This window comes from Pseudonaja textilis, chromosome 2 (genome assembly GCF_049901715.1).
Source record: "Pseudonaja textilis isolate UNSWEBS1 chromosome 2, rPseTex1.2, whole genome shotgun sequence".
In the NCBI taxonomy this organism is placed as follows: Eukaryota; Metazoa; Chordata; class Lepidosauria; order Squamata; family Elapidae; genus Pseudonaja; species Pseudonaja textilis.
Window position 1 is genome coordinate 160,387,134 of NC_141991.1, and position 21,713 is coordinate 160,408,846.

The following is a 21,713-nucleotide window of genomic DNA, read 5'->3' on the forward strand; positions in this document are numbered from 1 at the left end:
AGAGAGAGTGACTGGCCCAACATCATCCAGATGGTTTTCTAGAATTCATAGCCTCCCAGTTTTTACCCCAGTGCCATAACCTCTAGATCAAACTGGACCAGTAAGGTGCTGGTTTGGCTCCATCCTCTAAGGCCGGTCCCCATCAGTGTTGATAGGAAGCCAGGTGTCCAGTCCATGGCTGCTCTTTTGCAGCACATTGCACAGTTCCTTTTCAACATCTACATGAAGTCACAGGGTGAAATTATCTGATACCATGGGATGCATGCTGATGATACTAGCTTTATATCTCGATTCCAGGTGACACAATTATGGCTGCCACCCACTCTGACAGGACATACAATGGACCCCATTGGCCAAAGAAGTTTGGGTGGTGGGGTCCAGGAAAAGAGCCTTCTCTGCAATGGATCTCACCCTCTGGAACATCATGCCCCTTGAGATGAAGTCACCCCCATCCTGTTGGCCTGAAAACCTGGCTTGGTTAGGGGCTTTGATGGGGATGTCCATTCTGGAGCTGGCTACTAGATTAGGAGAATTCCCCCAACCCCACCCTGTTTATTTATTGGTCTTTTTTAAATCCAGTTTATTGTTTGTTTTACCTTTTCATGCTCATTGTTTTTAATGTTTTTTAAAGTTCTAAGAGTTTTGTATTTGGCGGGGGGCACATTGTAAATCACCCAGAGTGGCTTGATAGCAAAATGGGCAGCATATACATTTAATAAATATATAAATATAAACTAGACACTAGATAATGACCCACTTTTATTTAATGGAGACTTTTAATTAACTCCATGCCTGTTTTTCTTCCCTCTTGGGCAGGAATGGCTGTCCCTTAAAAATCAGCAACCACTTTATTCCAGGTGACACAGGTGCTTGAAGTAGTAGCAAGAAAGGAGAAAGACAAGACTGTCTCTCGAGCAGAGTACTGGTGTGGCTTGGCTTAGTGCATTTCAAAATAATTCAAAAGGATTATGATTATGAAAAGCATTAGAAGAACACAATTAAACATTCTGGACTAATAATTAGAAGGCCTTCCCAGCGCTATCTCAGATGAATCCATTTTCTGACCCTTAGATACTTGGCTAAATTTCATTTAAATGGCTTTCTTCTTCCTAGTCTAGTGCCTCTTTTTGTTTTTGTTTCTGTTCTTCTGTATTACATTACTGGTGCTGGGTTGAAATTATATTTGTGGCCTGTAGGAAAGTAGGCAGGGGTGGCTGAGGGGATTAGTAGATGACAGACAGGAGTCTGTCACTGGCCTTAGTTCCTGCCCACCTGGCAGTTTGAAAGCATGTAAATGCAACCACAAGTAGTCCTTGCCTTACAACAGTTGGTGACCGTTTGAAATTCTGAAATTACAACGGCACTGAAAAAAGTGACATGACCATTTTTCACACTTATGACCATTGCAGCGTCCCCATGGTCACTTGATTTACACTGGGATGCTTGACAACTCACATTTATGATGGTTACAGTGTCCCAGAGTCACTTGATCCCCTGACAAGCAAAGTCAATGGGGAAGCCATTCACTTAAGAACCATGTTACTAATTTAAGAACTGCAGGGATTCACTTAACAAACGTGGCCAAAAAAAAGCTGTAAAATGGTACAAAAGTCACTTAACAAATTTCTTACTTAGCAACATCAATTTTGGGTTCAATTGTGGTCGTAAGTTGAGGACTATCTATAGATAAATAGGCTCCACTTTGGTGGGAAGGTGACAGTGTTCCATGTTTTGCTGTACGCTCTGAGCTGTGGCGTGACATCATGCTGGCCTGTGGTGGGATTCAATTTTTTTTACTACCGGTTCTGTGGGCGTGGCTTGGTGGGCCTGGCAGGGGAAGGAGGGTGTAAAATCTCCAGTCAGAGGTGGTATTTGCTGGTTCTCTGAACAACTCAAAATTTCCGCTACTCCTTTACCTTTACTTATCCACTGATATTACCTGTTGAAGCTCTGAAGCCACCTGTCTCATACAGACTTGTAAAATGAAAACCACAAACAAAATATTGTTGTCTTCATGAGTGTATATTGGTTTTTATGCAAGAAGGACACAAAGTGGGCAGAATCCATGAGACTGCTCTCTTGGAAAAGCGAGTCACAAGCAATACAGAGATGAAAGCTTGGCTGCCACTCATTTCAATGAAAAAGAACCTTTGGGTAGATTATGTTCTAGAATTTTCTGCTGCCCACAGTGACTATGTACTCCAGATCTATGATGTAGCTGGCTATTTGTTTTTCAGTGGTCAAAACCCCAGGGAGACTAAAATGCAATATTCTTGCGTGAATTAAAAGTAATTTGGTCTATAGCAGCTTCCCCAAAAAAGAAAATAAATGAAGCCGAATTAAAGAAAGAGAAGACAAAGCAATTCAAAACTAGAAAAACGTAATAGGTCTGCTACTACTTTACTTATCCTGAAGAAAAAGGGAGACAGGCAATGTAAAGCAACTTGCAATAATATGGATCTTAGCTGCAAATTTCCATTTTTGTATGTTAGATTTATGGATGGGACAAAACCTCTTGAGAGTCAGTAGGTGCCTAGTAGACAGATAATGCATGAGGGGCGGAAACATCTACTCTTCCAGTTCTTTATACTCCTTCATGACATTTCTGATCCAATCCACGTAATTTGCCACTTTAGTGTAAAGGCCGTAAGTGCCACATTGTGGCCCCCACGAAACCAGTCCAGCAACATAATATTGTGTCTCATTGTGGGGATCTTTGATCGCAAATGCCCCACCACTGTCTCCCTGGCAGCTGTCCTGCCGGCCATCTCCAGCACAAATCATATTTTCTGTGAAGACATAAGCTGAAGTGTCTACTTTCACATTTCTGCATGAATCCATGTTCACCACCGGGATCCAAGCTGCCCTGAGTCTCACTGATAATCTAGGAGTTGACCGAGTAGCATCGGTCTTGCCCCAGCCAGCTATGTAGCCCAAGGTCCCTAACTGTGGATCATATTCTGAGGATGTACCAGGCAGGCAAATTGGTGAAATAGTGGGGCCCATTGTCAAAGGTTCTTTCAATCTTAACAGAGCAATGTCATGGTTAAAGTTTGTCCTGGGCCCTGATCCACTTTTGGCCCATTTAGGATGAATGAATGTCGCCACTATCTTCAGTGGCTCAGTAGCACTCTTGGCCCTTTGACTCACATTGAACAACCCGGCATAGAGAATTGGATATGGAGAACCATCCAGCACATGTGCTGCCGTAAGTATCCATTGTTCGGAAATGAGGGCTCCACCAGCTCGTGGCTCATCAAAGTAGATTTGCCAAGGGAAATTTCCCTCTTTAGCAACCGTGCCTCCATAAATCCTTCCTATTTCTTCAATATTTCTACTGGGTATTCCACAAACTAAAACAAGAACAGAAGGAACAATTTTTAGTCAGAGAGAAAGCAGAATAGATATCAGAAGCAGGTACCTGTATATTCGATTAACATGGGAAAAAAGGAAAAAAATAGTATAGGTTCTGCAACTCTATAGACACAGCCCACTAAACCTAAAATCCAAGGCATGATTCCTTGACCCATATAGAAAATATTAAGCCCAGGGATATCCAAGCAAGCTTCAAGTTCTTCTTTGGTTTGTTCCTTATACTTCAATTGTTCTTTCTAATGTCCTAACAAGGATTCCCAAAATGATTCCTGTTTTAGAACTTGTGGTAGGGTTGGTATTAGAGGAAGGTTTAAATCTTCCAAAACAAATTAAACTAATAAAATTCAGAACTTGGCAGATCATTACACTTTTATAAAACTTTAAACTGGAAAAAGTTTACAAATTTTCTCTGGCAAAAGAGATACCAGAGAAAACACTGTTATTTTGGAATAAAAGAGAAGCAACATTATGATCTTCATTTTCAGAGAAAAGCACAGAGAATTATACAGTAGGTAGATTGTACCTGGGTCACAAACTGGAAGGCCCGTTTTCCCTTCTTCATCCACCCATTTTCCACTGGCTGAACACTGAAATGTTTCTTTGGAAATAAAGCAATTATTTATAAATATAACGCTATCATTAATTCTGATTAAAAGACTATAATATACATCACAAGCTCCAAGAAGCATTAGCTATGACTTACTATTAACCCAACAAAGATGTGTTAAAAAAGTAACAATTATAAAAAGAATTTATCAACTGATTGATCAAATATTTTAACCAATAATTTCACCAAAAGCCCACCCTTTCTCATTTTGCTTTAAAAGTATTAAAGACAAAAATTATTAATGATTTAACTGAACAAATGTTAAAGTGGAAGGTAATAAATGAGTTACTGAGATAATATAAGGAGATAATGGAAACAACTGAAGGAATACACAGTTGAGATTTGAAAAATAAAAACAAGGGGCTCCTGGGGAACAAAATAGCCGTGAAGGGCAGGTAGAAAGTGAAGAACTGCTGTGTGGAGGCACACAGGGAAAGAGTCACATAGTGTGCAAGATATTTCAGGTTGCAGCCTCTGCCATGTAGTGCACAACTGCCAAGGCTTCAGAAAGTTTATAAAGACCCAGCAATAAGGCGAGGAAGACTCATAAGATCATGATACCCTTGTTTCTTTGTATCACTAAGCTTATTGTTAAACCTGGATACTTCAATTTTTGGCAGGGTACATTTAGTGGTTCCCAGCCTACTCAACCTTCCCACCCCAATCCTGTCTTCCTGAGGCCGGCAATTGTGAAATGAGCAAAATGATTTTCTTAATTTCTGAATTGGAAGATTTTAGTGGAGGAAAGAAAGGATGGGACATACCTTTGCCCTTCAGGGAATAATAAGGTTTGTGGCACTCGTAACGGATAGTGGTTTGATACTGTGTCTCCTCCGATCCTGACAGGTACACTATATCTCCATGTTTAATGGGATCAGGCACACCACAGTCTACAGCTGCAAGGAAAAATGAAAAACAGAGTGAGGCCGGATTAGAGTAGTTCACCTTCCCATCACCACTTTTCTTTATGTTGCATCCATCCATCCCATGTTGCATTATTTGTTTAGAATAGTCCTCCTCACGGAAAACTTCCATATGTGAGTATTTCATGTCATATAAACATTTTCAAACTGTGCTGGATTAAATGATTGACTCCTTGTCAACTTCCACAGCTTTTGACTATACAGAACCCATCAAAGATAACACTCTGTAGTTGATTCAGTGTGGTAATGGAAAGTTGACAGGCAGACTGGGAAAATTCACCACAGCCATCTTGCTGCGGAAGAACTCACCTCAGGACAATTTAACAATTTAATTTAATTATTTAAAATAAATAAAAAATTATTCTAATTTTTGGCATTCACGTTTCATTTTTTTCCTCCTTTTGCACCCATTCTTTAATTATTCTATTCCACTATTTCTTTGATATTAGTATAACTCTTGTCCCGCAATGAGTTGACCCATGGCAAGTTGGCTGTGGTGAGTTGGTCATGGCAAATTGTCATAGACTTGCTGACAGGCGTGAGGAAAATTATATGTAATAGGCAGAGGTGTTATTCAGCAGGTTCTGACCAGTTCTGGAGAACCGGTAGAAGAAATTTTGAGTAGTTCAGAGAACCGGCAAATATCACCTCTGACTGGAGATTTTACAGTCTCTTTCCCCTGCCACGCTTACCAAGCCATGCCCACAGAACCGGTAAAAAAACAATTTAAATCACACCACTGGTAACAGGGTGTTTCTTTAAAGTTACTCTGAGCCTTGCAATTCATCTACTTTCACTGCTTTGGCAAGACATCTATGTCTGCTTCTCACATTTTTATTCATTATCATATTTTATCATATCATTTTCATCTTGAGACCATAAGAAAATACACTGGAGATCATTGTAAATTACTTACGAACACAACTGTAATCTGAGTTGCTCCATTTGCCATTGCTTTGACAGTTAGTGTAGAAGAATGTTGTACTGCCTCGTGGCTGAAAGAAGGATTCAGAAATAGCAGAGCTTATGAAAATCACAGAATTAACAGAGATGGCAAAACTGACTTGTTTGGTTGTAAAAAGGGCAATAAACACATTTATTAATGACTGGAAACCCACTATGGCCTTTATGCTGAAAAATGAAAAATATGAAAGTGATTTATGGGGATAGTGATTAGAAATGATAGATTATAGAAAGAAAGAAAATATATTGTAACCTTAAAAAGAGAAGGTAAAGTATAAATGTATTTTAAGTTTCTTAAGAAGACCGGAAATCCAATCCTATCCTATCCTATCCTATCCTATCCTATCCTATCCTATCCTATCCTATCATTCCCTTTCCCTTTCTTTCTTGTTTCCTTTTCTTCTTTCCCCTTTCTTCTTTTTCCTTTTTCCTTTCCTTTTTTCCTTTTCCTTTTTCTATTTTTTTCCATGCTTTTCCCCTCCACTTATACTGCATTTATTAGTTTACTTTCTTTACTTTTCTCTTTCAAAATTTTTGTAAGCGAATGTATCTGTGTGTGTTTCAAGCTGCCCGTGGTATGGGGTGTGGATGAGATGAACTCCTGTCCTGGAGACAGGGCAGAAAAAATGAGGTTGCCGTGACATGTTTATCTTGTAGCTAGGTACAAGTGGGGAAAGGCCCTGGGACACTTCCAAAGGAATGAGGAAGAAACCTTTCCCCACTTGCACCTAGCAATTCACAGCACTTTCAAGGTACACAAGGTTTCATTCATTTTGCTATCAGAAGTGCTGTCAGAAGGCTGTAGGAATTGGGTCAACACCTACTAGCCATTTCAGGCTGAGACAAGCAAACCACCTCCTCTGGAACCTCTGGACTCTTCCATGGGGCCCCTCTCTTTTGGGCAGTTGGGGGACCTGGCTCTTTCAGAACGGATACTCCCACTACCCATCATTTCCCAGGTGGATATCTGGTGGGCTCCAGGGGAATTAAAGTAGCCTTGTCAAGACAGAGAGAGAGAGAGAGAGGCTTACTACATACATACACACACACACACACACACACACACACACACACACACAGGGCTGAGCACAGCATCAAGCTTACTTTTAAAACAAGATCATCCACCATTTTGTATTTCATATTTCCAGACCAACTATCTCCTTCAAGGAACGGATGTCCCCCAACAATTCTCAATGCATTTAATCCACTGTAAAAAGCTCTACCCACGAAAGCAATAACCCAGTCTGATAATCAGCAGTCTAACCGGCTGGGCACAAACCTTTGTTGAAAGATGGGAAAGTTCACAAATCAAGGCATTTCTCGAAGCCATCCCCCCCCCCCAACCACAGCATTACTGTAACTGGCAGATGTTTTCTTGCTGAGTGGAAATATTGAAAAGAGGAAAGGGAAATAAAAATAGATGGGTTAAGTAATGTTTTACTGAACAGGCCCTGCACATCCAAAAGCACTCTCTCTACACACACACACAGAGAGAGAGAGAGAGAGAGAGAGTTGCATGCACACACTAGAATAGATGGTATTGGGGCAGTTTAAGGATTCCCCAGTGGAGACAGTAGATGTTATCCTGGTGAAGTTTTTGTCAGCAAAAGAGATGTATATACATGATGTTGTTTACATGACTTCTCAGAAATGATGGTTGTGCCACATAACATGCCAATGCATGGTTTGCTGTTTCTTCCTTGAATAAACAAAGAACCACTGTAGTATCAACAGGTTCCACAGGAACTTTATGGAGAGCCTTCAATTGAAAACACAAATTACTTACCATTACAATCTCATGGCCTTCTATGCAAGTCACCTTCACAGAATCCTTAAAGACATAATGGTCTCTTAGGGGATGCTGAACAGATCTTGAAATAACAGTCTGTGGGCAGGGCATTGCTTTAGAAAGGGAAAAAGGTATCAGAAATGAATCAACTTATGATATACAAACACATACAAAGTACTTTTCTATCACCAACAGTTAGAATCAGGACCAGTAAAAGTCTTGAGTTTGGCCAACACTTCATCCTTTCTTCACTGAGACCAAGTGTGCTTTTTTGTCCTAGCACTTATGAATAAGGAGAAAGAGGAAAGGATGATTTCACTCCACCAGGATAGCAAAGCTTTCTGCTAAAACCTTCTTGCCTTCCAGACTGATCTTGAAGATCGGCTCTCTCTTTATATAACATGATTGCCTATTCTTTTTTATTGAGATGATTTTGTTTTATTTTTCCTAACTTTATGCAAAATGGGGAAGGAACTGATAATGTAATGACACAGGAGGGTAAAACCTTCTGCTCTGCATAGTCCAGTTTTGATGGAAATTCCATTCCTAAACATTGCACAATAAACATCCCAGATTCAATACTGTGTTTTGCCTCTGGTCCTGGTTTTAGTGGAGCTGGGTTGCAGTTACTCCAAACCAGCCACCAACTCAAAAGTTTTTTTGTCTACTTTCAAAGAAAGCTCCTAGCCCCCATAATTACCCATTCACAATTTGTCCAGGCCAATATGTAATTAACTCCTCAAGGAGAATTCCTATAGACAACATTCCTTCTGTTGATAGTAACTCATTCACCATTCTGCAAATATCATCCTTTTTTGTTTGCTCCTTGGAAGCAAACACTTGTCCTGTTATAACATCCCAATTCTCTACTTCAGCACTTGAGTTCCTCACAGGAGATCTACCCATTGGTTCCTCACAGCAGATCTACTCACGGTCCCCAAAGTAGCGGATTTTCCAGCCTTTCATTTGTACGACTTCATCCGTTTGGAAGAAAATGTCCACAATGTTGCTCTTAGTGCTGATTTTAGGAGGCCCAGGAAATGTACCGCCACAGTAAGGGCCAAAATTCTGACCTCCTGCTGAAAACTACAGAACAGCCAGTAGGAATATTGGGAAACAGGTTAAAAAGAAAAAAAGAAAAAGAAGCATTGTAATACCGGTAATCCTCAACTTACAACAGTTCATTTAGTGACCCTTCAAAGTTAAAACAGCATTGAAAAAAGTGACCTATCACTATTTTTCCCACTTACGGCCATTGAAGCATCCCCATCAAAATTCAGGTGCTTGGCAACTGGCTTATATTTATGATGGTCGCAGGGCCCTATGATCACCTTTGAGACCTTGACATGCAAAGTCAACAGGGAAGCAGTGATTCACTTAACAACTGTGGCAAAAAAGGTCATAAAATGGGGCCAAGTGTACTTAAGAACTGTCCTGCTTAACAACAGAAATTTTGGGCTCAGTTGTGATTATACATTGAGGACTACCTGTAGTCGAAAGAGTGAGGCAGCATTCGAGATGTAAAATAAGCATAAGGGCTGTTGGCTAAAGAATTAAAGATACAACTAAGGACACATTCAATATTAAAGTGCAGAGCAGCAAATCCCAAATAGAAGCAGGTTATTGATGTTATTAAATACACTGAATAACATATAATGTAAGAATGTGCTAAGCATTTGTCAGTCCTCCCAGAGACTGAAAGAACACAGAACACTCAGAACAATCATCTTCCTACTCAATAACTGGATATGAAATATTGACTGACCTGGATTTGGTCCTAAAAAGAAGATTGCTATTTCAATTAGAAATGCCATGGAAGAGTATTAAGTAAGAGATGTCAATATTCCACTCACTTTGTTTTCCTAAAATGTCTTTAAATATTTGGTAGAGAAGAATGTCAATGGGTTCGCTTCATTCCCTTAACAAATCAACTGCTTTCTTTGGCCCAGTCTATTATTACTACCCTGAACTTTTATTGATTGTTTTTATTCAAATAAAATGGGACACCAAAGAACAATTTTCTTTCTTGCTTTCTTTTCCCTGATTATTTAAGTATTAATACAGAATGCAAGAAACATAGACCTTGATATAAAAACAGAACACCATTTAATCACTTCTTACTGAATAACTAGATATGAAATACTGCTTAGATTTTTGTTTCCTCTTTTTCCCTAAAAGCCTTGAAAACTTCATTTCTTTTCCTGGCATTTTTAAGCTGAGCATTACTCAAAATGGTCTGAAATATCTATAAGAGAGCTAGATGTGTGGGTTCAAAGTCCCAGACGTAATATTTACTATGTATTTTATGTATGAAATATCATGCTGGTGATATTGTGTCAAAACACAATTACCGCTCAGTTAGGTTCATGAAGAAACAGTAAACCCCGTAATATCCACTGTATATGACAGTAAGCTACTAATTCTTTGGTGGGAAACTAAGATGTGGTAGAAAGATTGCATAGCACTACAGTACAATATTTAAGTCTGTACTCATTTGCAGGAACCAGGTTTTAACAATAAGTAGCCACTGTTGTTTGAGCATGAAAATATCTTGACTCCTTCTTATTTGATTTCTGCAAAAATCCATTATTCATTGAATGTGGAAAAGAGAAATCTGACATACCTTGCTGGAATTAACTAAACATGTAGGAGTTGAGTTTCAGCTGTGATTCTCTCAAAGTGTGTTGATTTTGCTATTAGTTCTTAGAATTGTTATTTGATTTCACTGTAATCTATCTGTTCTTGAAAAGAGGCCCTGAGATGATCTTTTAGCATCCTAAATGAAAATTGTCTATATTTATAGAAGAGCACTAAAATGTCTGGAAGAAGAAGAATGAACAGGAGAAGAAAGGAAATTTCTAAGGCAAACAGAAGCAAATATTTCCAACAAGGTCAAGAATATACAAGTATATATTGAAGTTTGGTCCATTAGCCCTCCTTTCCCACTTCTAACTTTATTTAGCAGGGGAGCAAAGTTGAACACACTGCTGGAAAAGCAAATTCACCACGTTCCTGCTCAGACATTCTACACTGCTACAATTTATACATTCTAGGACTCCAGTGGATTGTGAAAGTCAAGTCAGCCCCTCAATTTCATAAGGAACAAAGTTAGGATACAGTCTAAACAGGAAAAGCTCATAATCAAAAGCCATCATGACCACTTACTCTCAAAGCATCTGGGCAGGTTCCTTCGTCACTTAGCTCAACTTCAAAGTCGTTATTCCCAATGCTTAGGATCACCTCATATCCTGGTTCCAGGATGATACGGTAGTCACAATGAGAGTTCTCAGGATACGGCCTGGGATAGTTGGGGCTGGTAATCTCCCCAGACAGCTCGGTAAATACATTCCCACTGCAATTCACTAGGGTTTAGAAGAAAAGCAATGGCAAAGAGAATAGAAATAATGTTGACAGAAGTCTGTGGTTACTATTTGGCTCTCCTTATGGTTTAAAGGCCTATTAGTAGGCAAGATAAATTGGCAACATCAGTGTTTTGGGTGATATGAAAGGGATATAGTTATATTTTTACCAACCCACCATATATGCCATTTGAAGCTTCTGCATCTAAATCTCTTGGGCTATTCAAGGCATTGTCTTAAGATGAGTTAGTTTATCAAAAGAGCACATTCTCTGACATTAACTTCCTTGGTTAACTCCATATATTTTTCTAAGTTCCCATCTCAATCATTTCTGAAAGAGGTTCACAAGAGAATGACCCATATTAATTCAGAATATTTTTTTCCCTTAAAAATTAAGTCTTGTCTAAGTTTTAAGGAAAACATGCTTAGCAAATACTATACATAAACCTTAATATAAGAATAAATATCCATGCACAATTTCTAAATGGGAAATCTTTGAGAAGTTCAGATCAACTATGGGAATCAGGCACTTACCCACATGCATCAGGGTATACTCTCTAGCTTTGGTATTCTGTTTAAGAGAACATTGTGGTCTGAGGATGAAGATCTTATGAGCTAAGTTGAATATTGGTAGCAAGGTTTGCAGAGTCAGAGGACCAATTAAAAGGTCTCTCTCAGACATTTCATGGACTCGGTTTGTTTCCTGAATTTTCTTGCTCCTTCTATCAGTGACAATTGAATAGAGAAACAATGAAATGTGGACACTCTTGGTCCCACATGACTGTTCCGTTCTCTTCTTCAATGGAGAACAAAACTGATGAAGCAGAAGGAAAGACAGCTGAATAAATGTTTTAAATAATAAATACATTTGAGTACAAACGAATTAAAACTCAGGAAGCTAGGTTCATTGTGAAAATGTTGAAGCATATTCTGTAGATGAAGTTGCTTGGTTTTACCTCAGTTTGGACTTCAGTGTAAGGATGTAAACTTGCATATTCTTGATTTTTTAAAAACCAAAACAGCTGGGGTCCTAACATTATCATGGGCATGAGATGGGTAGCTATATAGACATGTCTGTCTGTCTGTCTGTCTGTCTATCAAATGTGATAGCCCACCTATTCCTTTATGAAAGTGTTGGGAAATTAGGGTCAGCAACTTCAACTTTCTATAGTCTGTCAGGTTCATAAGAAAAAGCCTCTGATTATGTTTTCAGTAAACAGTAAACAAAGTAAACATCTATTTGGGAGTTGTGGTTAATCCTATACTTTCTATTTTTAGGAAATTATTCTATGTGGTCAGCTGTTTTCATTTTAAATTAAATGTAATTTTAATGAAGTGCTCAGATTTTAATTCTTTATGTTTTTTTTTTTACTGTTAGCTTTCCCCTTGAATGGTCTCTGGACAGAAAGGCAGATACAAGTCAAATCTATTTCTAATCATGATGATGACAAATGTGCATTGCGATGTCAAAAACACAGGCCTTTTCCTTCTGCACTTGCAGAGTAGTTTTGCTTACAGAGAGGGAACATTTGTTTAAGGGACCACCTGCCTGCCCAATTTGATCATGCAGGGTTGGCACACTCTGGGTACCTTTGATTAAACAATGTCATCTATTGGGACCCTAGGAGCATGCCTTCTCTGCGGCAGCACATGCCATCTGGAAGGAGGACCCCACAGAGAGCCAGATGGCTTCCACTTAGCTGTTGTTTAGAAGAGCTGTGAAGCCCTGGCCCTTGGCAAAGGGGAGAGAGACTTCCTTCACTTCATTCCCTCTAGTCTGTGATGCTTGCCATTGTGTACAGTACCTTTTATTGACTTTTATTGTAATTTATTTCATTGTTATAAACTGCCATAATCATTGGGAGTTGAGCAGCAAACAAGTTTAATGAAGCGTTATTACCATTGACATCACAATGTACATTTTGTCATTGATTCCACACGGGTGATAATCTATAAGTCGATCAACAATACCTCCACAGGTCTTCTTATCTTCATGCAAGAAATATTCTGGAGGACAAGAGCAATAGTAGCCACCAATATAGTTATTGCAGTAATGGCTACAGGCCTCTTCTACAAAATCTGTGCATTCATTCACATCTGTAAGAAAGGAAAAGAGATATAGAAAAATCCTCAATGGAATAGGAGCAAAGATGACAGAAACAATGGCATAATTTACCACCCCAAGACTTTACCAGCCTGGCTTGGTGTCCTAGGGAGTCTCAGTTAGTGTCTTTACCAAATCCTGAGCCCTCATTTACAGGAAATAGGGCTTTCCAAAGATGTACATGTTGTGGTTAGAGGGAGTAGGGAGCTTGGGAAAGTAGTTTTTGGCTTGGATTTTAAAAAAACTAACAGATGAAAATGCTTTGAATACCCTGGTCTTTTGCAACATAATCACAAACAGATTTAAGATTGAGTTCTTGAATGGTGCAGAGAGGTTTACTTCTTCTTTCAGAGAAATCAGAAATGGTTCCATTTGTAAAAAAAATTTTTGGTAACCCTCCTCAAGGCACACATCTTTATCTGCTCAGAAGAGACAGTTAATGTAGAAGAAAGTGTGACAGAGCCTGAGGACGGAGTCAAAACAGGAATCAACCTAGAGTCTCTACGTAATCACAAACCGACTAAGTCCAACCCTCCTTGAATTCTGTTGACCGTTATCTAATATCAAAATAGTGCTAACAGTAGTTGTGTAGATTCTTGTACAAAGGCATGATTAGTAATAAATCAGTTCAACTGGAACATCATGTGTGATCCTGATCTTTTGCCTGTGACAGGCAAGGACTTACCGATTGCAGTATAATAGGCAGCAAATCCAGTGTATCTCTCTTCATTGGAAAAGTCAGACTGAAATAGGAGAGTCAAACTATGGTGGGGTACATGGAGTTCTTCCAGGATAGGGGAGCCCTGTGTGCGCCTTGCTTTTCGCCCACAGAACTGACCCTCCACCTGTTCACCAGACAGGACCTGGTAGGATCAGAGGAACAAGAATAAGGGCTTATGTTTAATTATATTTTTATCAAAAACATTATAAACCTTCCTTGGGCCCATAACATCCTTCCATCATATTTCTGTGCCAGCCCTTCAAGGTAGGCCAAGTCAGGAAATAGACTCTATAAGATTGACTAGAAATTGACTATTGACTAACAGGACCTTGAGAGCCTCCCTGTATTTTGTTTTCCCTCCTTCTTATACCCAACAGAGTCAAGATGAAATCATTTTAGGATTCCTCCTCCCCTTCTGGGATTCAAACATGGTTTTCTACAGTAATGTGGCAGAGCTTGTCCAAGGTCATCTTTGTGTTTCATGGCAGCAGCCCTTTGCAGCAATTCCTCAATGTTCTATTGCCAGAATGCAAAAAATGTAGCCCATGAACTTCCCTTTTGTAGTTCTCAGAGCAATAGAGACTACAAGATTGCCTCTTTTTTGTATGCTGGGATGCTCTGGGGAGGTTTAAAGTAAAAATTGCCTTTTTGCATCTCATTTACCATGACTCCAAAATGGCCCCTTAATGCCAAACATATTTTGTCATCTAAATGACATGAATATCATCCATGCCCTTCTTTCCCTTTTTGTTCATGTCACCCAAGGCTTAATTTTCTCAGAAAATGGCTGCTTTTCTAAAATCATTGAAGCAAAGGCCTCTATTCCTAACACAAAGGATTATGATGAAATGGGCACAGTGACATCGCAACGTAAGCTCCATCCATTCTTACTTGCATCAAGACATTGCATGAAAGTTCTTAAGAGTAGAGTTTGGGTTGCGACATTGCAACACATGAATTATCACTTGCTTCCACTTCCCCAGGCCTCCAGATAAAGATGCAAAGGTCCAGGAATTTCAGAAGCTACTCCCTTCCTGAAAGCTGGGACAGTAGATCCAAGTCTTTGTTCATACCTTCAGTTTATCATTCAATCATCCTTTCCCTCTATTCCTTCAGAATACAAATGAGCCTGGGCCAGCATAATGATAATAGCTGTAGTAGATGGCTTCTAAACATTTCTCTAATGTTTATTTTACACATTCTTGCTATTTAAGGATAGCAGCAGACTAAGATCTTAATTTACTACTGTACCCATCCCCATCTTCATACAGTACATTGTAGGGAAATTAAGATAGCAGTCGGAGACTCCGCTCCTAAGAATTCCCTGTCTCTTGCTGCCGCCACTAAGTACAATAATGAAAAAAAAATGAGTGAGAGGTTGGCTATAGCCTTTAAAAGAGCGGGGGATCACAATCAGGCACTCTCTGCCAAAATTACTTGAAGGGTGTAATTGTCTTTGCTATTAGGGGAATGCGGAAGGCTTTTGGAGCTGTGAAAAGGCTGGATCTGTATCCAGATGCCATGATGCTGGGATGAAGAACAAGAAGGCAACAGTAGACCATGACAAATGAGAGGCTTGAAGGCTCCCAGGTCTGGAACTTGCGGTAAATGTCTGGTCCTCAGAATATTGTGAATTAGGTAAGCTCACTCGCTTGGAAATGTTCTGCCCATTTGTGATTGTGTGCCAGTTATGAACATAGCCAGAGAACAATCTAGCACAGACATTCATATGTCCTAGAAACCTTCTATCTGAGATTACCATAATGGACTTAACTGAAATCTACTATACAGAAGCAGGCAAAGTAGTTAATTCATTAGTTGTAGCACAGGTATGATCTAGTGTGGAAACAATATTCAACTCTCTTCAACAGTCCATGTCCTTAACTTTTACACATCACCAGAAAAGTTTCATATCTTGTTTGAAATAGTTTCCCAACTGGGTGTTTCAGTACCTAACCTGACAAACCTCAGCCTACACACATCTCCCCTCTCAAGTTCCCAACAGACAAATACATCCCTGTACCTTCACAAAGTCATATTCGCAGTTTTGAGATGGCTCTATATCCAGGTGGGTGAAGTAGAGATGAATGCCATAACCAGGAGGAACTTCTATTTTCCAGGATTCCAGAACATCATTGGGATATGCTTGAGGATAATTTGGAGACAGAATTTCTCCATACATGGATGTTGCTTCAGTACAGGACAGGAGGAGGAAGGAAATGAAGCTCCTAAAAGAGGGAAGATCAATATTGAGAAGGGCTGCCAAACTCACCCTCAGTCCCTGGACAAAATGTATTTGGAAGATCTTAAAGCTTTGACATCCTGGTTTTGTCCAGAGGTCCAGGACTAACAATATTCCACTGCTTAAGCCATAGTTAGTTTGGCTCAAACCATGGGCGGTGGGACATAAACATGAGCAATCTAAATGTCTTTGCAACCTCTGTGAGATCATGTTGATGGAAAAGGAAAGAAAGAAATGTTCTTGCACGCCCTTTTTCAGATAACCAAAGACAGAGGAGGAATCTGCTGCTTGTCTTGAACAGAAGTGACTGTGCATAGTATGAAGACTTTAGCTTTCCATCTCATACACTATAGGCTGGAACAATCACAGCCACTTGATTCAGAGCCTCCAAAGGACAATGGAGGCCCTTACTATTGACCCAGATGAGATACAGACGCCAGGAAAGTCACTCTGGTAAGTGAGGATGTGCAACAGAGGTCCTGTACATGAGATGGGAGCAGCTGGGAGCCCTGGCAAGATGCAGTTATTCAAGTGGATTGTGGGTCATCTTCTACCACCCTGACTTTCAGCTGGAATGGTCTTCCAGCAAAGAAAGTAGCTAACCACAATGCCAAGTTATTTATTTATTTATTTTTATTTTTTATTTATTTAGTCAAGCTAACAGTAAGTTAACAGGTTTAAGTATAAACATAGTTATGAATACATGAAATGGATACATATAAGAAAAATAAAAAAGAAACAATAGGACAGGGATGGTAGGCACGTTGATGCGCTTATGCACGCTCTCTACAGACCTCTTAGGAAAGGGGTGAGGTCAATAAGTAGACAGTCTAAGGTTAAAGTGTTTGGGGTTTGGGGAAGAAACCACAGAGTCAGGTAGAGTATTCCAGACATCGCCCACTCTGTTGCTGAAGTCGTATTTCCTGCAATCAAGTTTGGTGCGGTTTACCTTGAGTTTGTATCTATTGTTTGCTCTTGTATTGTTATGATTGAAGCTGAAGTATTCATTTGCAAGTAGGACATTGCAATATATGATTTTATATACTATACTTAGATTGGACCGAAGGCAGCATAGTTCTAGGCTTTCTAGGTCTAGAATTTCAAGTCTGGTGGCATAAGGTATTCTGTTCAACAACATAAGGTATTATGTGTTCAACAACCCTGGGTTCATTTAGTAACTTACCATATCTGTAAGAGCACCATTCTTATTCCTTCCACAAAGCCACAGGATCATAAGACTTAGGAGAATCCAGCACCCTGCTCAGTGTGCCTGGTGGATGGACAGAATAATCAAGTGAAAATCCCACTCCCAAAGAAAGGAACTAGCATGAATTTGTAGCCTATGTATTATTTCTCACTGTCAACTAGCAAGCAAAACCATGCCCTAAAGGCATGTTAGATTTTATAAGGTGCACAGTGTGGCCAAAGAATCCTCATAAGGTTTAGAGCTCAAACTTGCCATAAAGCTACTTCTGACTTTCTTTAAAAAAAAGTATCATATCCACTTCAAACAGCAGGATCTTGGAAGAAGCATCACCTCTTTTACATTAGGAAATTAGAGCAGAAAGCTTAATCCCAAAAGAGGTATCCGGGATACCTATTTCTGAAAAGGAAATTGAGAGTGATTTACCTTTAACTCCTTGTCTCTGCAGCTGGATCTCTCTTTCTGTTTGCCTCTTCTGACTCTCTGCCCTACCAGCACTGAACAACATTTCTATTCAGAAACAATGGGACTTCGTTAAGGAACTCTGTCTCCCTCTGCTGTTTAAAAAATATATCTTTCATTTCGTGTGTTTCTCATAAATAATTCGGCCCAAAGAAAACCAAATGAAAATGATTCAATTGCACTAGTCCTATTTTTACTAGCTCTGGATCAACCAAAGAGGGATGGTCGATTTTTTTTTCTAAAGAAGTCATGTGACTTCTGCAAAGCAAATGAGGGAAATTCCAAATTCCACTTTATAAACAAAATTACAGTATTGCACAATTATAGCAGCCGATTGCTTTTACAAGCTTAAATCATTGATGTTGTCATTTATTGACCTTTGGCTTATGCTTATTAAACACATACACACACACACATGCACTCTCTCTCTCTCTCTCTCTCTCTCTCTCTTGCTGTTATTGTATATCAGCTTCAAAACAAGTAAATAAAACAGCAAGCATGCAAGATACAAAAGCCATAAAGAAAGAATGCCATAGAAAGAAGGTCAATTAATGCAAATATGGAGAATGCATACCAAATACAATCCAGTGAATGAATTCTTATTAGCATGGGGGACAATTCAGCTTGCAGGGGAGACTGCAAGATTAGCAGTGTAAATCAGATCTTGGCAACCTTTTCAAGTCTGAAGTCCACAAGCAGTAGTAAAGCAACGGCTGGGAGGTTCCCAGATCCCCCCCCCTCCAGATTCCACACTGGGGAACAGTGCTTCCCATAGAGTCTAAGTGAGATTGCTAGCAGACTGCCAAACAGTGATGGACTGCTGGAGGAGAGTATGCTTTCTCTAAAGAGACCATCTTCCAAGGCACCTAAAGCTCAGCCGTGTTGCTGGCTGTTATGAGAGGGTGCTACTATATTGAGGAAAGCATTGGTCAATGACCTGCCCACCTGTCAATCAACAAATTGACTCTTGACTGGTGACTATGAATATGGAATTAATTCTTGACTTGAACGTTGTTGAGCTGAAGCACTTCCTGCATATCCTTGAATTGACCCCCAAATTGAGTGAAACTTACTATCCCCCTTGCTGATCCCTATCCTGTTTCTCTTACCTCTCTTTCAAATCACTGCAGCCCCATGGCTTCCTTCACAGGCAATGGCTGACCAATGGATCCAATGGGTTTTTCATACCTTGAAACAATGTCAGACTGTCAGAATAAGGGAGGAAACAGTACTTTGATCCTGGTTACAGAAGTTCTACCTAAGTAATAGTTATGTTTTCTGAAGTGCTTTATTTATTTATTTATTTGTTTGGTTTGTCAATTGCTTACAACAGGTATAAGTAAAAACATAGTTATGAATACATGGATACATATAAGAAAAATAAATAAAAGAAACAATAGGAAAGGAACGGTAGGCACGTTGGTACACTTATGCATGCCCCCTACAGACCTCTTAGGAAAGGGGTGAGGTCAATAGTAGAGAGTCTAAGGTTAAAGTTTTGGGGGGTTGGGGAAGAAACCACAGAGCCAGGTAGAGTATTCCAGACATTGACCACTCTGTTGCTTCTCAGGTCATACTAGGACTCCTTATGTGTATGGACTTAGCATTCTTTAGAAAGAGTGCTAGATGTATATTAAATCAATCTTTATTATTGTCAGAGATTTTGCTTTATTTAAAAACTAGGATTGGGAAAAACAGATGGGCTTTGCCAGCTGTATGTTGGTGGGTATGTCATCAATGAATGCATTGCAGAGTTTCTGCTGCTTTAGCCTTCATGTTGTAAAAAGTTAGCACCCACCCTCTTCTAGAAGAATGAAATATTTTGAGAAATATTTAAAAAGCAGAATATTATATTTCCTTGGATGAGAAGTTTTTTTATGGGGAGAAAGCAGCCTTCACCTTCCTTAATAGCCCACAGCAGATGTCAGCACTTAAGAGATAGAGAGATAGATAGCTCTATTCATAAGCAAATACCCTCACCCAAGATCCAAGGTAGGATTAGTCCTCAGCCATAATAGGAATTACCCAAGCCCCTTCATTGCATCGGCAGTCCAAACTTCAACCAAACTTAGCTCAGACAAACACCTACAATTTGTGCTTTGCCTATCAAGCCAGCTATGACCTCTACATGGCCCCATGGGAGTCTGACAACAGCCAATAGAATACATGTTCTTGCACAGGAATAGGAAGCTCAAGTGCAAAGCCCAAGGGGTATAAAAACCCCACTCTCAACTCCATCTGGTCAGCTGCACCAGAACTACAAACATGTGGTTCTGTTCATCCAAGGTTTGGAAACATGTTCTGAAGACTGCAAAATTCAATAAAACTGGCAGACAGGATGGAGAACTAAGGATACCTCCCAGGCCATTTTCTCAAGAATGTTTGAAGGCTCTCAACCTGGGAGGCATAAGTCATTTAAGGAAGCTGTCCTCATTTTTGACCATGGCATAGACATCGGCCATGGTAGCGGACATGTTCACAAGGCTGTGATTACTGTCCACCAGGAAGTAGAACATCTGCATGGACCTCAGACCCATCCAGTTCCAAATGATGGCTACGAACTGGCCCATGGTGAAATCTTGAGGGACTAGAAACTTCACCCTGTTTAAAGCCAGCAATATTTTCTCCTTTGAATAGCGTTCCAGACTCACCAGTAATTTGTAAGGAAATCTGATCTGGATTGCAGCCACTTCATTCTTCAGGGAAGCGAAGGGTTTCAGTGTTGAAAGGGAGGAAAGGAGGCCATTGGGAGATCCAATCACTGGAGCCAAATTGACAAAGAGGCAGAGGTGCAAAATCCCGAGGTGGCTCTCACTTTTTTTTTTGGAAAATTTTATTTGAGTTTTCACAAAGAGAAAAAAAATACAAATAAAACATCTTTTTTGAAAGTAGCATAATCCCGGGTTACATTTCTTCATACAGACACAAATTCAGGTTCATGCTCATTTTTATATTCTATTCAATATCTTATTACTATTTTACATTTTCTGGATAGCTTCTCCCCTCTTTTAATTTTCTCAATTTTATTTTAATTATCTCATCTCAATTCAAATCATTGTATTTATATTTTTTGTCTGTCCTGTTTCAATTATCTATTATCTTTTCTCAGTAAACAAAATTTCTCCTGTAGTTACTGATTGGAGTATGACGCCTTTATATCTTTTCCCTAAAGTTGCAACATTCAATATAATACATAACTTCCATTCGGATTCTGCTTGGTACATTCTTAAAATACACACTGTATTCTTTAAAAAAGAACAAAATTATAAATGTATATAATTAAAACAACATTCCATTCCAATTCAATTCTATCATTAATATTAATATTCACTAAAGTCTTAACATCTTTAACATTACTTTTCAATTAAATATCATACTTCTATGGGAACAATTATAAGCTTTCCATAGTTAATTCCCCCCTCTTCACTTATATTTTATAAAACATTAACTAATTAAAATGTTCCCATTCCTTCCTAATTCAATTTTCTCATTTATTTTATTTCACTTATTTTATTCACAAACATTTCACTAAATTACACTAACTATTTTATCCCTCATTTTAATCATACGTTGTTTCCAATTTTCTAAAGTTATTTCTATTACTAATATAACAATACAATCTTATGTACCTTTACAGAATCCCTTTTTCAGTTAGATTTTCACCCATTATCTCTAAATAGGTCCTGTTTCTCTATATCTTGCTCCGGTCCTTTGTAACTTCTTTTCCTTTCCTTCTTCCCTCTCTTCTTCTCTCTCCCCTTTTACCCCCTTGTCTCTCTACCTCTATTTCTCTCTTCTGTATTCCCCTTTTCTGTTGCTTTCCAGTATTATACTTATTTTTCGAATTATTTTTCTTTTCTTTGGTTGTTTTTTTAAGTCTTAAATTCTCCATTCTCTTTCCACCCTTTCCTTTTTCTTCCCCACATAAAATTGCTTGTTCATTAAAGATGGCTTCTTCTTTGTC

General features: G+C 39.1%; 1 protein-coding gene and 1 pseudogene across 1 annotated transcript; both read right to left on the bottom strand.

Moving 5' to 3' along the window:
* Positions 1-2,003: 2,003 nt before the first annotated feature.
* Positions 2,004-17,786, bottom strand: C1S (complement C1s). The gene is made up of 12 exons (XM_026713211.2): positions 17,714-17,786; positions 17,267-17,353; positions 15,865-16,069; positions 13,806-13,983; positions 12,988-13,113; positions 10,823-11,019; positions 8,590-8,743; positions 7,655-7,770; positions 5,822-5,900; positions 4,747-4,878; positions 3,899-3,973; positions 2,004-3,353 (listed from the first exon to the last, which is right to left on the bottom strand). The coding sequence occupies exons 2-12, from the start codon at positions 17,284-17,286 to the stop codon at positions 2,569-2,571; spliced, it is 2,067 nt and encodes a 688-aa protein (XP_026568996.2). The 5' UTR covers positions 17,287-17,353; positions 17,714-17,786; the 3' UTR covers positions 2,004-2,568.
* A 1,084-nt stretch (positions 17,787-18,870) lies between these two features.
* On the bottom strand, positions 18,871-20,495 carry LOC148127212 (microtubule-associated protein 1 light chain 3 gamma pseudogene; annotated as a pseudogene).
* Positions 20,496-21,713: the final 1,218 nt, after the last annotated feature.